Source organism: Sceloporus undulatus, chromosome 1 (genome assembly GCF_019175285.1).
Source record: "Sceloporus undulatus isolate JIND9_A2432 ecotype Alabama chromosome 1, SceUnd_v1.1, whole genome shotgun sequence".
Taxonomy (NCBI): domain Eukaryota; kingdom Metazoa; phylum Chordata; class Lepidosauria; order Squamata; family Phrynosomatidae; genus Sceloporus; species Sceloporus undulatus.
Window position 1 is genome coordinate 236,731,447 of NC_056522.1, and position 18,113 is coordinate 236,749,559.

General features: G+C 44.8%; 1 protein-coding gene across 1 annotated transcript in view; it reads right to left on the reverse strand.

Annotated features, from left to right (window-relative positions):
* The window catches only part of SCTR (secretin receptor), a 37,984-nt gene that overhangs the window by 5,270 nt on the left and 14,601 nt on the right, over window positions 1–18,113 (reverse strand). The window contains 5 exon segments of the mRNA XM_042458584.1: window positions 5,005–5,117; window positions 11,923–11,972; window positions 11,975–12,014; window positions 12,016–12,058; window positions 15,457–15,554. Coding sequence (XP_042314518.1) covers window positions 5,005–5,117; window positions 11,923–11,972; window positions 11,975–12,014; window positions 12,016–12,058; window positions 15,457–15,554 — 344 coding nt within the window.

The following is an 18,113-nucleotide window of genomic DNA, read 5'->3' on the forward strand; positions in this document are numbered from 1 at the left end:
GCTAGTGCCAGGAAATAGCCGGGGGCAAAATAAACATCATTTGAAAACATCAACCAAGAACTACAACAATAAATACCACAACCTCTCAATACATTTGCCCTGTCTGAGGAGGATATCACATGACTAAAATTGGAAGTATAATCCAGAGTCATCCTGAACGCAATTGTACGTATTCATGTTATTGCGTGAAAGGTTACCACATGCGATCGCTGACAATCCGAACACAATCACGCGTCAATCCACAATTAACTAAATTCGGTGAACTAGCAAAGTCACAGACCCTATTCCTAGACAACTTCGCACTCAGTGTGCTGTTGTTTGGTCCTGGTTCCCCCATCTCCCAATCCGGAAGGAGGGGGTTGCCATGAAGCCACGCTGCAATTCTGCTTCAATTTTGCTTTTGCCTGTCGTTCAGCATTGCTGAGGGGGGGGGGCTGCTGCTTGCTAATTAAGAGGCATGGACTGGGAGCTATTGGATAACCATTATATTCACATTTTAGCATGACAAGAGTGAATATATGCTTGTTTTAATGTGAATAGAGCATGTTCTTTCAACCATTCTTCCCACCCCCTCCCCAACCTCTTTTGTAAATTGTGAGGTTCCTTGGTTCCTCTCTCTCTCACTCACCTAAATATGCTATGCTCCATTCATCTGGAGTCTCACTGAGCATGCGCAAGGGTGCCAATTCGCAATTAAGAACCCACCGATGTGATGGCTTACTTTGCACAGAATCTAGATCACGTTCGGGGAGGCCATTACAGTGAATTTAAGGTGTGATAAATAATCATGTAATTGCATGAATTTTTGAATTGACCTCACTATCTTCTCTTTCAAAATTGAGAGCCTCCCGTCCTGTTAGATAAATTCCTTGTTTAATTTGAGCTTCTCACTTCCTATGAATTTGTTGTTATAGTCTCTGCTTTAAAAGTTCTAATATGAAATTTGTTCGTGTGCTTTCCTCCTCCCTCCTCCACTCTGCGCGCTCCGCAGCGGCCACCACCTCCCCTTCTCACACTTCCTTTTCTTTTTTTGGCGTGCGCGGCACCAGGCGCAACCCACCTCCCACCTCCTCCCTCCTTTGTGGGCTCGCCACCACAGCACTTCCATGGGGCTGTGGCCGGCGCCAGCCTCCACTTGCATGCGCGTGTGCAGGACCATATAGGGAGGCGCTGTCCTCTTCAAGTGGGCTGTCCAATGGCAGAAGGGTGGGGGCGGGGGACTGTTTCCAGCCCCATCCGCCATTGGCTCAGCCTCAAAGAGGAAAGGTGGAGCCTCGGAGTGAGGAGAGGAGGAGGAGGAAAAAGTTGCCCTTCTTGGCGCATGCGAGGAGGGGAGGAGGACGAGGGAGTGATACTCTGGGGGCCAGCCGGGGGAGGGAAAAGACCTTTTTTCTTGGGAGCATGGCCGAGGAAGAGGCGGTAAGGAAGAGGAGGAGGAGGAGGAGTGAGGACTATGGGCAGCCCAGGGGGAGGGACAAGCGCCCTTTTCTTCGCGCATGGCGGGGAGGAGGAGGAGGACGAGAAGGAAGAGGAGGAGGAGGAGGCCCGTTTTCAAAGGTTTTTTCACATGTCCTCCATTTTTAAAATGTGTCCTACATTTGAAATGTGTGTCTTACATTTGTCCGGTGTTGGAGGTCCTGACTATGGCAACCCTAGCCATCCCGTTCCCTTCCTGACATCAGACACTGGTTTACAATGAAAAACTTGTATTTAGATGGAAAAAGAAATAGAGTTGGATAGTTCAGGACTGTTTTTCAGAATTCTCTTGAAGATACAGGAATGATAGCTCTTTCCCCTGTACAGAATTTTATTCCAACTTTCTGAAATTTCTCCTAATATTAATTATTACAGGCTTGACATGATTTACTTTCCATCTCATATGCCAACACTGATCTCAACAAAAAGTTCAGACGGGTTCTGTGTAGCAACACGCGTTCCTTGTTACTTAATCTTTGATTTTTTTTTTGGAAGCTCTGAATCACTTCTTGTGGTTCAGGACAAATCTTGATGTTGATATAATTAAAAAGCTCCCCCTGGTGGATGGGGAAAAAAACTCTCATATCGAAATAAATTATAACCAAATCTAAAACCTTATGCATAATACATTAGGTTATTTGTTTTCCGCCCCTGACATATTGGGTAATTTAGGTACCAAGAATTGATTAGAGGTGGACCCCAGAAACATCAGCTGACAAGCAGCAAGGACTTTCAGTCCCTCAGCCTAAAGACCGGAATGGGAGAACCATGTCTGATTTACAACTCCCAGATAAGAAACATGGGTGTTGTACAGACGGCGCACAGCACCAGCCTGCAACATTACTAGAGTTGCCTCGGGGCGTCCTTTCCAGATGCCCAACCCCTAGTACGCTTTTGCCTCGGCGTTATGTAATGGTGGTACAGCCGCGCCACCTCCAAATGGGTGGGGTTTGGTATTTGTGAACGTGACGTCTGGCGCACTGGGAGGGTGCTTGTGGCGCTCCTTTCAGCAGCGCCAGAAGGAGCTCCGTTTCGGAGCTCCTTTGGCCGTGCGTTACGCTGGTGCGGCCTTTAAAGGCCACACCAGTGCTACAAAGAAAAAGGGGTCAAGCGGGACCCTTCTCCCTTTCCCTGCTGTGTTGGGGTTGTCCTGGAAAAAGGGGTGGGTGTCCGCCATTGCTAACACTACAGTTATGACAAAGGTATTTGATTTGAACTGATTCAATGGCCATAACAACTTCACAAAGAAACCCCAAGATTTGCATTTTGTGAGGGTTCTTTAACACATCCGATGCTTAACAAAATTATCGTACCCGCAATCCTCGATGAAGCTTCATCAAAAACAAAAAAGCCAGGAATATAGAAGACAGAATAAAACTACTGTTTCTAAGATTGCAGTTTTAAACCAATCACAAAATATCTTATTTGCAGGATTTCTGAGTTACTGCCAAGAAAAATAGAATTGCAGCTATTGTCAAGGTTCTGTGAATTTATAATTGAGGCACTAGTAATACATAGCGAGTCAGAAATGACATAGTAGAAATTGGTTTCCCAACATTTTTCAGTATCGTTCTGGCTACGGCCACGCACTTACAAATAAGTGGGAGTGCCTGCAATGGAGAACGCAGAGTTATTTTAGTGAATATCTAAAACAGATTCATAACAAATTTCCAGCCCACTCTGTTTCAATAAATTCGGGGAAGATGGATTAGTATATGATGGGGTTTCACCCACAACAAAAGCGATTGTTCCAGCATATGGTATATCCACGACAGATGGCCCTCCATATCCCCCAGATTCTGCACTACAGATTCAACCACCACCCTGTTTGAAATATTTTCCCCCCATAAAAAACCAAAAAGCAAGCTTTGATTTGCATTTTAATATAAGGTGACACCATTTTTGGTGCCATTGTACATAATGGTGACTTGAGCACCACCGATTTTGGTATTCACGGGGAGTCCTGGAAAACCAAAGCCCTGTAGTACCAAGGGGCCACGTATATAACATTTATAATAAACGAAATAAAACCCTGTCCATTAGGGTTCCAGGTGAACCAGGACACAGGTCTTGTCCTTTAGGTGTGTGTATGTGCATACCTGCCTGTCATTCAGTTGCCTGTAGACCCATGACTTTCATAAAGATTTTCTTAGACAAGGAAATATCCACGAGGTCATTTTTGACAGTAGTTCCTCCTCTGTAAAACCAAGCTAAACACCTGCTATTTGTTTGGCAGTCTCCTATCCAATTAATAACCAGCGCTGATCTGCTCAGCTTCCAAAATCAGACAGGTCTGTGGCATTTAGGTTATCTGTACCAAAAAAAAAACAAAAAAAAAAAGGGGGGGTTTTTGTGTTCAGCAGATGTGCTCACTGAAAACTTTCACCTGGCACACCTTAACCCAACAAAATCCTGCGAAGGAAAGGTTTGTGTGAATTGATATATGCATTTTCATGCATCCTTACATGCTTCTTCCACTCCTTCAAGGGGGAAGTTCATGCTTGTAAATCATTGAGTTCCTTACAGCTAGTTGGAGGAGCGGAAAGGGAAGGAGGCAGGCAAAACAGGAAGTAGTGGAAGGGAGGATAATGGCAAGAGAAGTAAGACAGTAAGGAGCAGAAAGAAAGGAGCAGGAACCAAAACAAGATACAAACAGCAATACAAGAAATGAAGCCACTGCAACAGGAGTCTGCTCCCTATTTCAAGTGTGCGAAAATAACATCATGAGAAATAAACCCCCACTGAAATACAATTGCAGTGACGTGTGTGAAGAGTGCCTTTGCCATTCCACTCCTTTCCAACTATAGCGGAACTGGTTTGGGAAACAGAAAGACCCCAAAAACTGCCTAGTGTAATAAGCGTTTCATAATACCATTTGAGATTGCTGTAACTGCACTGGCTCAATGCTAGGGAATTTCTGGAAACTGTAATTCTGTGAGGACAATTAGCTTCTCTGTCCAGAGAGCTGTGGTGCGACATAAAAAACTACACTTCCCAAGATACCCAGCCCACCGAGGCCAAGGCAGTTAAATCTAGTGTTCAAACTGGATAATTTCTCCAGTGTGGGTGGGGTTTTTTTGTTTTGTTTTGTTTTTTTTTGTTTTGTTTTGGTTTTTTGGACCCTTAGTTCTACCATCTAAAAACACAAGGTGGGTCATACTGTCTGCTCTCTTTAATGAATTTTCGGTGGAAAGGAAAGAACACAAGAAGATGGTGGAAAAAACATGGAAATGTTGTAGGTAGAAGATGATGTTGTCTTGTTTCCCACTTAGTAAAACAATTTGTGGGGAAAAGCCGAGCTGTTTTGAAATAAAAAACTTCATCTGGAGCAAGCCAGTAGAATATCATTGGAAGGGGAAAGACTCACGGAGCACGGAAGTTAAAAAGAAATCAAATGAACACTGGGCAGAACGGCAGAACAAGGAAAAGGAATGAAAACCTGACGCAACCTGCAAGTGGAGTTCTACTGTAAACAATTTTGTGGTTGGATCTCACCTGTTTCAACTTAAGACCCAAAAGGATGCTTACCCCATCCCAGACACAACCAACCCCCGAACGTACTTTCTATCTGAGACGAAAGAAAGGCCAGCAGGCTCTGAAGATACAATGCCCTTCCACAAGAAGCCAATGTCGTAGCCATGCTACAAACGTTAATGAAGAACCAAGAACCATCTTACATCTGCCCGAGGAAACACAAAGAAATATCTATATGGATATTAGATGTTTATCACTATCAATCCTTAAAAGATAATTTATCTACCTTACTTTTGCATCTTTTCTGTTACAATCTTTGAGACTGCTGTATTTTATACCATTAGTTTTTACATTCATCTCGCCATCCTTGTTTTGATTTATTCATTTGGATACTAACGTGACTATCTTATCAAAGAAGGATTTTGTTTCATGCTTCATTTATCTATTGATTTTCATTATTTATTTCTTTATTAATACTACTCTGCAAAATACTATTTCTTAGTGCTTTTTTGGGATGTTAATTTTTAAATGATTTTTTTAAAAAAGTAACCATCTTCAAAAGTTAAAAAAAGACTGATAGATCTGCATGAATCCCATATTTCAAAATTTGCTTCCTTAGCCGTTTTTGCAGTTCAACCAATCCCTCCATTTAGAGAGGTGTTTTCGATTGTTGATTTGCCAATAGGCATAATATGATTTGCATTTTGTTCCTTCATTCTTAGGACTCATTATGACCTGAAAAGTTACTTCTTGTTGTGAAAGGACACTGTGGGGAAAATGTTTTTTTAAAAAAACAAGGAGGAAAGTCGGCCAACAGGCCAAATAGGCCAGATGCACAGATACGGACAGAGCTTCCTAAGAAGTCAGAGAAATAAGGAGTAAATCTCAATCCTCAAAGAAAACAGTATATGACAAGATGGGTTTAATTATAGATTTTGTCTGATCTTGACTACTCAGCGTCAGCAAAAGTAGTACTCGGATGGGGCAGACCACAATGAATATCAGGTTGTGTTAGCTGTATTCGAAGAGGAATTGGATTACCATATCTGAGGATTCATTCTCTTAAAAAAGCCCTTATACATACTAACAACCACACACACACAAGCTGAGAGAGTGAGATGATCGCGCGAGAGAGGAGAGAGAGACGGATGATATCCTCCTGGCCGTATAGCAAAGCTGAACAAAACCTTGATTCTCAGAAGCGGCTCCTTGATAGAAGGCCCAATCTTACTAATTTGTTTCTAAGGGCCTGAACAGAACCAACCTGCTTTGGGTCACTTTGGAGTATGCGTTAAATGACACACACCTCTTAAGAGGGCTAGACGCTGCACCAAAGCTGTGCCTCCAGTCCTTAGGACTGGAACGTGGCATGGCACGGCTTTCGGATTCTTCGGATGCATGCATCTTTAAACAGCATCACTTCAAGTGACCCAAGCCAGCTTTATTTTGGCTGTTGTCTGGGCCATAAGTGACTGGGAAAGGGAAAAAAAAAAGGAAATAATAATACTAATAATAAAAAATTTATTTCTCTCCCGCCCTTCTTATAATCAGGGCGGCTCCAACAAGGTTAAAAATCCTCCATTACAAACAAAAAACAAGAAGAATTAAAAAATGCAAAGCAGCAAATCATACAAAAAATACACAAGAAAAAGCCCCATGCCAAACCTCTTGCCCACGGAGAGGAGGGAGGCCACAGGATTTATTGGGATGCCCTGTTTTAACAGGAATGTTTTACGTCCTCTGACTTGGACCAGGTTGGTTGGACGAGCTGAGTCTCCGTGGGCAGGCGTTATTCCAGAGGGCGGGGCAGCATGGCGAATGTCCTCCGTGAGGTGGAGGCTTAACCTGGCCCCAGGCCACCTTCCGTAATTGCTGCCCAGACGTTCTGAGGGTGCGAGGCGTGAAGGTACGGGAGAGGCGGTCCTTTTAGGTCTCCTGGGCCCAAGCCATTTCGGGGCTTTATAGGTTGATTCAACAACCTTATACTGGACTCGGAAGCGGATGGGCAGCCAATGGGATCTTTCAAAACCTGTGTTATATGGACTACTTGTCTGGGAGCACCTGTGACCAGCGGCCTTCCATGTTCTGCACCATTTGCAGCTTCCGAGTTTGGTATAAGGGTTGCCCCTGTAGAGTACATTGCAGAAATCCAATCCGCAGTTACCAGAGCATGTACAACCGTATCTAGGTCCCTCTGGGCCAGGGTATGGCGCAGCTGGCGACTAAGGCCGAAGCTGATTACAGTTGTCTTGACCGTCGCTTCACTGAGCTGGTGTCAGGTGAAGCGACGAGTCAAGAAACACCCCCAGACTCCCGCCGCACGGCGGGTCCTTCACAGGAGCGTTGAACCCCTCCGTTCAGGGAACAGGTGAACCACCGCATCCTGGACCAGGAGACCCTATCACTCGTAGCTCGTTTTTTGAATTCATTTTGAGTCGGTTTTTTTTCCATCATCCGCCCATACTGATCTAGACAGGCCACGAGATGAGAGACGGCATCCCCGTCATGTAATCAGTCGGCGACATAGAGAATAATGATTTGCGGTGTCATCCAGCGTACTGATAACCCCGCACCACCCGCCCCAATGTCTGGCGGATGCATCTCTACCCAGCCGGTCTTCATGTTAAATGTTTAAATCAGCATGGGAGACAGCATGGCTCTGAGGGACCCGTGTTTTAAGGGGCCCTCTTCAGAGCCACACGTCTCCCAGCTGCACCTCTGGGACCTCCCGGAGAGGTAGGAGCGGGGAACCACCCCAACAACACCACCCTCCCACGCACAAACACCACACCAACCAACACCCCCAGCACAAGACCACCACTTGACCACAAACACACCCCGACTCAAACAACACCACCAAACCTCCCTGCCCAGGCCAGCGACACCAGACACACACACCCCGCAACGCCAACAACTCCCGCCTGGACAAACCTCACCACAAACCACCCCAACCACCACCTCCACACAGGCACTAAACTCGCCAAACACCACACCCAAACCAACGCCCCCACCGCAAGAGCTCCCAACCACAGTCCCCACCCCCAACCCGCGCCCCCAACACACCCACGCCCGACCCACCCTCTTCAACCGTCCACACCACGACACGCAGAGCACGGAGACACACAGACCACGCGAACAAACCCCAAGGCGGACACCCCCCAACACAACATACCAACGGACCCCCGCACGCCTCACACCCCCCTTAACCAACACCCGCCCGGAAGCCGTTTGAAATCCCCGGGTCACAGCTTAACACGCTTTCATCCCACCGCAGCCCACGGCCTGAGACAGGATCGCAACACCCACCCTTCCGATCACCCCCTAACCCAAAAACATGGTTAAGCCAGCGACAACAGGCCGATTAATTATTATTGTACCAGGTGGGTACCGAGGGAGGGCTTTTTAAATAACTAGGTCTTTAAACCAATGGCCACCATTTAAGTTACAGTCGACGATGGAACCTAATCAGCCCCTACCCGACCAGCACAGCGACTGTATCTTGACCTCCATCCGGCGTACACCAAGTGCTGACTTACCGCCGTGAACCCCCCCCTGGGCCCGCTAACCCCACCGCAGGGACACGGGATCAAGGGAGAGCAGGTTGGTCTCTTTCCGACCCCGCCAACACTTCCGAGGCAATCCTTGTCCACTCCAACTCCTCCGGTACTCCACCAAAACTCAAAACGTATACCACGACCTCTTTAACCCAATACGTCCACCAGGAGAGGCCCTCTGGAAACCCAACCCACACTTCTAACCCTCAGGCATTATCTGCATGACAATAATGTCGCGCGTTCTCACGACAACTTCGCCTTATACGAGATGAGGTTTTAATCCGCGAACAAAGTCGTTGAACAAGTCACAGCAGGCCTTCTAGAAGGTTCACAGGATCTGGTTCGGGGCGGGAGGGAGCTGAGCGTTAGCTCACCCTGACCCACCCTGACCAACTCTGCCGAAACGCGGGAACTCTACGCGGAACGCACATCACGAGCTCACCATAGAAACGAGTTCTTTGTTGCTTTCATATTGCCTCTCCGTACGTCATTTTAAATAGTTGGTCATAGGAGCAGCCTTGTCCGTGCTCAAGCACGCAAGGTGCGTTTCTCTCGCTCAACCTGGTCCTACCTCTAGCCTCGTCGCAGAACCCGGCTTCCTCGGCCCGCGAGGATCTTGCCCGTTATATCCCAGGCCATTCACGTTTAGAAGCAGGCCTGAAGAGGCGCTGGGAGCGATTCGGTGTATAGCCCTCAGAAAGCCGCGTTTCCCAATACCGGTTAGGGCATCACAGACACGTCGCCGTCATTTTCCAACCGCGAGCCCCTCTGGGCTCTTTGGAACCTCTCAGGTTCCATCAGCCTCAGCGAGGGTGGACATCTAACAGGTCCACCCCACCCCCGGGGGGGATCTGGGTAGAGCCTTGATTTTCACCTCACACCAGGAAATGATCCGTCCCTGGCAGTGGGGAAACATTAGCTCTTCCACCCACGGAATTTTCCGACGCAGAAGCAGAAGACCAAATCGAGAGTATTTACCCGCACAGTGCGTAGGACCCTGTATCAGCTGGGACAGGACCATGGCCGCATGGTATCCATGAATTCCCGAGCCGCACCAGAAGATGGAAACTTTGCTGGCCGTGAGGGAGATGTTGAAGTCGCCCAGGACAAGAGCCTGGGCCGCTCTCCAGCCTCCGCTCCGCGGACCAGCTGTGTCCGCTCGTTAAGGAGAGTCGCTAATGCACGGGGTGGCCGATACACTAGCAGAATCCCTAGACTGTCCCTAGCCTTAGGTCAGGTAAATACACTCGATTATGTAGGGGTCTATCGAATGTGGTTCTGGTGAGGGACACGGTTTCATAGTATCAAGGCCACACACACACCCCGCCCACCTAACCTGCGCTGGTCCTTCACCGAGAACCCAGCCGGCAGGGCCTGAGCCCCACACCGTATTCCTTCAGGCCCAAGCCCGGTCTCGGTAATGCAAGCCAGGTCACCACTTACTGTCCTCCAACCATATCGTGGAGGATGTGGGTCTTGTTGTTAATAGAGACCTGGGCATTGCCACAGGAGCCAGCGACAAGGGTTTGTGGCACGGTTGGAGTGACCCCTCAGGTCCTTCAGGTTGGGAGGGGGACAGGAAGGCGCGATAGATATGATGCATCGATCCACGCCTTCCCCTGGAACGCAAGTTCCCTTTCTCCCACCAACCCTACCCATCCCCGCCCCCAACAACCTCAATTGGAGCTCCGCTCGCAAAGATGTTATCCCCGCGGCCCAGGCATCCCCCGTTAACCCTATCCTCCCCGCACCCTTCTATGGCTACTGAAGGAGCCAGAGGTTAGCCACCACAGGCATCTCCTCTGCTCCCGGGCTACTCCAAAGCCTTCCCGACCCTATAAAAGCCTGCCGCAGCAGCGATGCTCTCCCCAGTCCGTGGGCAGCACTCCTGGGGCGTGTGCGCAGATGCGACACCTCCGACAACCCCAGGAGGAGGCCGCCCGGCCAGGAAGGCGCAGCTCTTGGTGGCGTCGGTGGTCCGGCTTTTGTTACCCACCGCTCTCACCTGGTGGGCTCCTCCCTGCTTCCCCCCAGCTGTCTTTAAAGGGGCCTACTCGCTTCCCCTGGCCGCCAAACGGCCAAAAGCCAGAAGCCACAGCCCAGAGTCTAAAAAGAGTCCCGCTGGCGATGCTCCCCCAGTCCGTGGGCGGCACTCGGGGCGGTGCGCAGATGCGCACCTCCGACACCCCAGGAGGAGGCTGCCCGGCAGAAGGCGCAGCTCTGGTGCGTTGGTGGTCCGGCGAGGAGGCAAAAGGGGGCTGATGTCTTCTCTGGCTATAAAAACATAGATAGCACAGCAATATAGTGCTCCTTGAGAGCTTGAGACCATACACATCTGCTTGCCTTTGATGCTGAGAGACTGCAAACACTCAGATATCCAGAATATATACAATATTCATTCTTAGTACCTTGTATTTCTGATATCCTTACAGATGGAGGATTTTAGTAAAAAAAACAGAGAGCTAGATGATAGCCTGTGTTTAGTTAAGCAAATTAACTGAAATTATTATGCACGTGGCTCAAATACACTAAATAACCTGTCTGATCTTGGAGAAACAGGATTAGCCCTGGTTGTACAGTACTTGGATGGGAGACCACCAATGAATGCCTGGTGCTATAGACTATATTTCAGAGGGAGGAACTGGCAAAACCATCTCCTGATTATTCCTTGCCTAAGAAACTCTATGAAATCAATGAGGTCACCATAATCAACAGGCAACTTGAAGAGACACACACACAATGCTTTGCAAGTAGATAAATTCTGTAAAAGAAATGTTCTGCAGCACACTCTACAAGAGAATATGTACCTAGACCGACTAAAGACCTTAATTTTAGTCTCCTGCTTTGGACTTATTTCTATGGTGAGGGATTTGGGGAGCTGAAGGACCAAATATGTGAAGATCCAAAGTTGAGCCCCCTGATCTAGATGGCTACCAAGGTAAACTGGTTACATTATGGATTGTGAATGATTAGCATGCAAGAATGCTCATCATCAACTTGTTTGCATGAAAGTAGGTTAACTTTGGCAGTGGATTAGAGACACCATCAAGTGTATCACATGAATGAAACTTCTATGACCTCAATATGCACCTGCCTCCTACTCTCCATAGCTTCTCTCTCCTCTCTTATTTCACACACACACATACACACACACCACACCCCCTGTGAAACCATCCTGGCAGTTTTAAACAAGCACTTTTCTAAAACCTATTTCTCTTTTGAAGAAACAAGAGAGCATGGAGCATACAAAACCATTTGAACAAGCCATACCAAGATGTAGTGACTAAAACATTGTCTTTGATTAAATTAGCTTACAGGGCTATGGAAAAAGAGGAAAATCATTTCAAATTCTGTAACGTTTATTTCATCCTGTCATGAGCTGGATCGTTAGGACATTTCCAGACTGTCCTTTCTTTACCGTGCGTTATTCACAGTAGACATCATCGTCTGTGTCCTTGGTCAATACAGATCTTTAATGAAGTTTGCAATAGCCCGCAAAATGAAGATGATGCAAAAGCTGCATGTGGATGTAATTCCTTGTACAGCGAAGTCTCCTGTTTCCCAAAGAGAAAAGAATGTGTGCAGGTTTAAAAACAGGAGTGTACTCAGTGAATTTTATCACTCACATAAACTTCTGAAACGAGCTTAGAAAAGTTCCTTTTTCTGGATAAAACACCTCAGAATCCCTCCCAGTCAGATGGGCTATTAGAATGGGGGATTCTGGGAGTAATTGTTATATCTTTTTTCCAGTTTGGGACTCAAGGTAGCTTCCAACATTAATACACCACATAGGAGATTCAGATGGGAGGGGGGGGGGAGAAAAAAAACATACTCCCAGATAATTGCACAATTTGTCGGCAAATTTCAGATGACATTATGCTCAACCAGGAGTTGCAAGTGAAAGCTTAGAGAGCCCTGGTGGTGCAGTGGTTAAATGCCTGTACTGCAGCCACTCACTCACAAAACCATTTGTGAGTTCAATACCAGCTCAGGGGCTCAGGCTGGCTCCTTCTGAGGTCTCTAAAATAGTACTCAGATTTAGTTGGGGACAATTAACTTACACTTTGTAAACCGCTTAGGGCAGTGGTAGGCAACCTACAGCCCGGGGCCGGATGCGGCCCAGCAAGGCCTTGGGACCGGCCCCAGCCCGGTCCTGCCGCCGATTGCTGTCGGAGAATTTGGCCTCGCATGAGGGCGGGGGGCCTTTGGCCTATTAGGAGGAGGCAGGCAAGGGGGGGCAAGTGGCAGGCAAGGGGGGGCAATTGTCTATAGAAGCCTCAGAAACATGCATTTAAAATTACTTTTTTAAAAAAAATCAGCAATTTTTTGCGTGTCCTCCATCTTTTTTAAAAGTGTCCTCCATTTGAATTTTGTCCTACATTTGTCCCGATTTATTTTTTAATTATTTTTAAAACAATATTTAATTATTATTTTTTTTACTTCGCCCCCCCCCCCAGTTGTCTGAGGGACAGCAACCCGGCTCTGACTCAAAAAAGGTTGCCTACCCCTGGCTTAGGAAGTGCTTAAGTGCACTGTAACCAGTATAGAAATGTACTTACTATTGCTATGATCACAACTTCAATTGCAATATTGGGGAAACAACCCAGACATTTCAAAGGGCTGCGGCAGCATCAGCTGGATCTTTACATTTTAAAGTGGCTGCGGACAGGCGCCTGGGATATTTAAATTTTAACTGGGCTGCAGGAAGCACTCCCTTTAAAATTTAATGGGCTGCAGGAAGCAGCCCAGGAACTTGAAAATTGAAACAGCACATGTGCACAACAATCCATTCTATGTAATATTGATTCATTCACTGAATTGTGCAGAAAGCAATCATGCAATTCAATGAGTATTGTCCTACATTGTTGCGTGAGAGCACAACTGTGTGAAAATATTGAGCGCTATTATTCCTTTGTGTTTTCACTACTGCGATTATTGCTGAATTGGCTCCCGTGTGATAATCCCCATAAACATTCACAGCATATAAAAAAATCATATCATAACAAAATATGAAATTCTAGTCCAGAAAAAGAACTTTTCCAAGCTATGATTTGAAGCTAACTTCTAAGAGAATGAGACCTTTAGTCCATCTAACCCATGTTTATCCACTCTAAAGGACAGATGTTCCTCCAGATCTCAACTAAAGGTTTTTCCCAGTCCCTGCTACATTAAGCCTTTAATTTATAGTGCCAAGAAAAGAACCTGGGATCTTTCAGATAAAAAAAGAGCACTTGGCTACTGACGTATGGCCATTGAAATCAACGTGAAAGTGAAATCTCAAGTGCTCTCATCAATAGCAATCTAGTTCTGTTTGCCTGATCCAATAGTGAGCCACGAAACTGAGATAATGATTTTATCATGAACCTAATATCATTTATAAGGTAGAGGTGTGAGTCATGATGTTGGACTGCACTTCCCAGCATTCCTCACCACTGACTATGCAGGCTAGGGCTCATGGAAGTTGCAATCCAACAACATCTGGAAAACTTTATGATTTCCATCCCATGTCATAAGGACATTAGAACACAAAAGGGCGCAAGGATATTGCTGTTTCTTCACTTTGCAGTCCTTTGTAAACTTCTTTACAGTCTTTTGCCCACCCAGAATAAGGGCCTCCTAGTTCTCTAAGATGTAGGATACTCAGCAAAAAAATCTAATGATGTGTTCCTTAGAGCGCTAATTTGTACAACAATTTGAAGAAGGAAAGAAATAGCAGAAGTACTTTCAAAGCAGCGCGCGAACCCCCTGCACTCTTATGAGATTCCAAATAGTAGTACTGGTTGTCATTCTTTGAATCAGGGGGTGGGGAAGATGTGGCTCGTGGGCACCATTCTTGCAAAACCCTCCCTCAATTCCCCAGTAACCTCCTAACTCAATTTTTTAAAAAAGATTTAATACAAATTTGCAGATAAAAATCACCTGACATTTCACCCAAAGGCCCTCCCCATATGTGTTAGCAGGAAACAACAACAACATAATACTCCCAATGTCTCTATTCCCTTTCAGAACTCCCTCAAATACCTTCTTTCCCCTCCATTTCTTCTTCAAAATGTTAACAGAAAGTCATGTGATGTTACTTCTCATCACTATTTGGGAGGGGAAATGGAGACAAAACAAGATATTTGGGCACACTGGGAGGGGGCAGTGGAAAACTGGCCCCTGCATAGTTGCCTATCCATGCTCTGGATGAACAAAATGATCTCTCCACTGGTGTGTGGTCTGGTCTGTCAAAGGTGGACATAAGAAACTAAATCAGCAAAGAGGAAGAGTTAGTAGGGATTCTGCCACATCATTAACTCTTCCTGAATTTCTCCTTGCTCCTCTCCCCTACCTCCAAAACAGCCAAGGAAACATTCACAGGAATTGACGGCTGTTGCTCTCTAACATACCTGTCAGTAGGTACATTCAGACTGATGAGGAGAATTTTGCACTTACATACAAGACAGAATTCGAAGAAGGACAGAAGTAATGGGCAAGAGTAGCCATTTATGGCAAAGTACCTAGGGAAAGAGGGTTGTCAACAACTATAAAATAATGACTGGCTGGCATTTAAAGATATCTCCAGGTTACTACATGATACATTTTGGCAAGGGTTTTTTAATTTGTTTTTTTGCAGAGGTGCTTCCTCATGAGATAAAAGACATTCTCCTGTCTTAGTGATTTTCCTGACACACATATCTTGCATTTAGTGTGCACTGTTGTGTGATCATAATGTGTTTAGTCATTAAAAGCAAACATAGGTTTAATTTGCAAATTTCATGACTGATTTATGTATCTCTGAAAAGGTCCCATAGTGTGTGAGAGAGAGGGAATATACATCCCCTTTAATGGCTAATTTTAGTCATTCCATTATTTCAGTTAATAAACACCATTTAATAAATATTCTGCAGATCATTAAAGACTAAACAGGAATTGGATCAAGTGTAAAGCAACAACAAGAATTCTTCCTCACCTGAAAGAAGACAGAATAACCAAGGCAATTGTCAGTGCCACAAGGGAAACACTGGTCCCAACTGTGTACACAATCTCCAGCTTCATCAGATATGATACCTGTACGGAAGCATTAGGGGATACTTCATTCAGACAGAGGTCTGTTCATGTAAAACTTTCTATCTTATTTTAAATTATTTTTCTTAAAATCAAGTGACAGATAACATTCTTTTTCAGAATGTGCTGTTATTATTTGTTCTAAAGATGACATAAATTAATTTGAAATGGACTGTAATCAGAGTGATGAAAAATCATATATGCCACTCAAGCTACCAGAAACAGGCCTGATTTCAAACACATGAGAGGATACGATAAAGAAATATGCCCATACACTATTACCATGCTTGTTATCACTAGGATTGGTGTCACCTGGTTCAGTAACTCATGGTGTCACCCCCCCTCCCAATAAACCTCTTCTATACTACACTATAAAGAATCCTTAGTAATGTTTTTTGTACTGATGTTATTCTTATATCCTAATTCCCATATATCATCGAATGCAATGGTAGTAGTTGTGACATAAAAAACTAGCAAACTTAAAATTATACCTTTAAATTACATTATCATATTCATAGCCTAAATGTGGATGTGTATGTATATATATAATTTTATGTGGTTAAAATTAAAATTTAGTAAAATGTGATGTTTTTAAATAAAACTTTAAAAGAATAATTATTTCTAAAAAAATAAATTAAATTTAAATTTGAAATTTGAAAAAACCCAGGGACTCTCTTTTCTCCTCCCCCTGATCCTCCCCCCACTCACACCATCTCTTCAGCATTTTAAAGGGACACAGGGAAATGCCACAGCCCATACTACTACTGTACTCAATGCCAAGAAGTAAGTGCCACTTGATCAGGACCAGTGTTAATATAACTGTTATTGTCTACATCCATTTTCACTCTGGACTTACCCATAGTCATGTATTATACTCCATGCATCTGATGAAATGGATTTCAGTCTATGACAGCTCACAGTAAATTAAATACATTAGTCTATTAAGAGTACCATAAGGCTTGTGCTTTTTCTTTTTCTGAAACAAAGCTTCCTTTTTGAAATGATATAAATTGGTTTGCCATTGCGTACATGCACAATATTCACATAAGAGGAAACAATCAGGATACAAACTGTGCTGCCTTGATAACCCTGGCCACAGAGGACCAGATCCAAGTAAATATAATGCTAGCCATATAGAACAGATGAGATTTGGACGCCTATTCCTAAACTTCAAAGGTGTTATCTATAGTAAAATACTATCTGATAGGTGTAATGCTATTTTTTGGCACTAGATGTTACTGTTTCAACAGAATTCCTTGCATTGCTCTGTACTGCTGTGCTCATGCACAATTAGTTGTTCCCAACTAAATCAGGGAAGGATAAACACACATATGATGATGATGGACAGACACAGACTGTGTGAGTTAAAAGTGGCATAAAAAATATGAAGACAGATACCAATGATACCAAAAAAGTCAGAAGAATAAACAGAGGAACCCTCTCCCTATCTCTCAAGTGGAAGTTATTCCTCAGGATGATTAAATCAATGTCAGCCCTATTAAGAGGATCTACACAATCACTTTCATCCAAGAAAATCTGAGTCGATTGGTTACCAAGCAAGCGCTGCCCCAAAAGGAAAGATCTGAGACAGGGTGAATTACCTCTTTGGCTCAACCTCTCAGCCCTGCCTTGGCAGATTAAATATTCTACAATGGACAAGAGCCCAGAGCAAGCAAGGCAAATCTCATCCTCCCAGGAATCATGTCCACATCCTACAGTCACATGACTGAAAAGTAAGCATGCATCTGAACTCCATGGAACTCAAATAACTACTAGAACACCTCCTGTTACAACCATTCCTGCGTAGGCACAAGTGATTTTATTACCAACTACTTTGCAAATTCCAGGCTTTCAAACGTTTCAATCCACCTTCTTTCTGTTCCATCTTATAAAAGGCATTCAAACACATGGAAAAGTTCTGCTGGAAAGTATTTAACTTATGTGATGATGATGAAAAAGTTAGCAGCACTAACATGAGGGATTCTAACATGGGCATGGATTTACCCATTCCCCATTTACTCTGCAGTCATGGAATGGCATTTTTCATTGAACTCAGATGTTTGAAGGAAAAAAGAAAGAAAAAAGGAAAAATCTTTGATGATGGAGCATACCTAGCAGTGCTCAAACCTACAGGAAACTCTCCCAGAGACCATCAGATTTACAGGACTCAATGACGAAACATCTTAATGGAGATCATAGGTGCATCTACACTGTAGAAACAAGCAGTCTGAAACCACTGCCATAGCTCCATCCTACAAAATCCTGGAATTAGCAGTTTTGTGAGGCACCAGCACTCTTTGGCAGAGAATGTTAAAGATTTTGTAAAACTATAAATCCCAGGACAGCATAGGATGGAGCTATGGCACCTAAGGTACTATCAAACTGTATTATTTCTACAGTGTAGATGTACCCTTCATCTCTGAAGAGGCCTGGGGAGGCTTCTAGTACTAGAGCCTAGTCTAAAACCAACTAAATGCCTCAAAATGTGGTGAATGTGTTCCAAAACACACAGCAGAAATAATCCAGTTTGAGACCATTTTAACTGCCCTGTCTTAGTGCTAG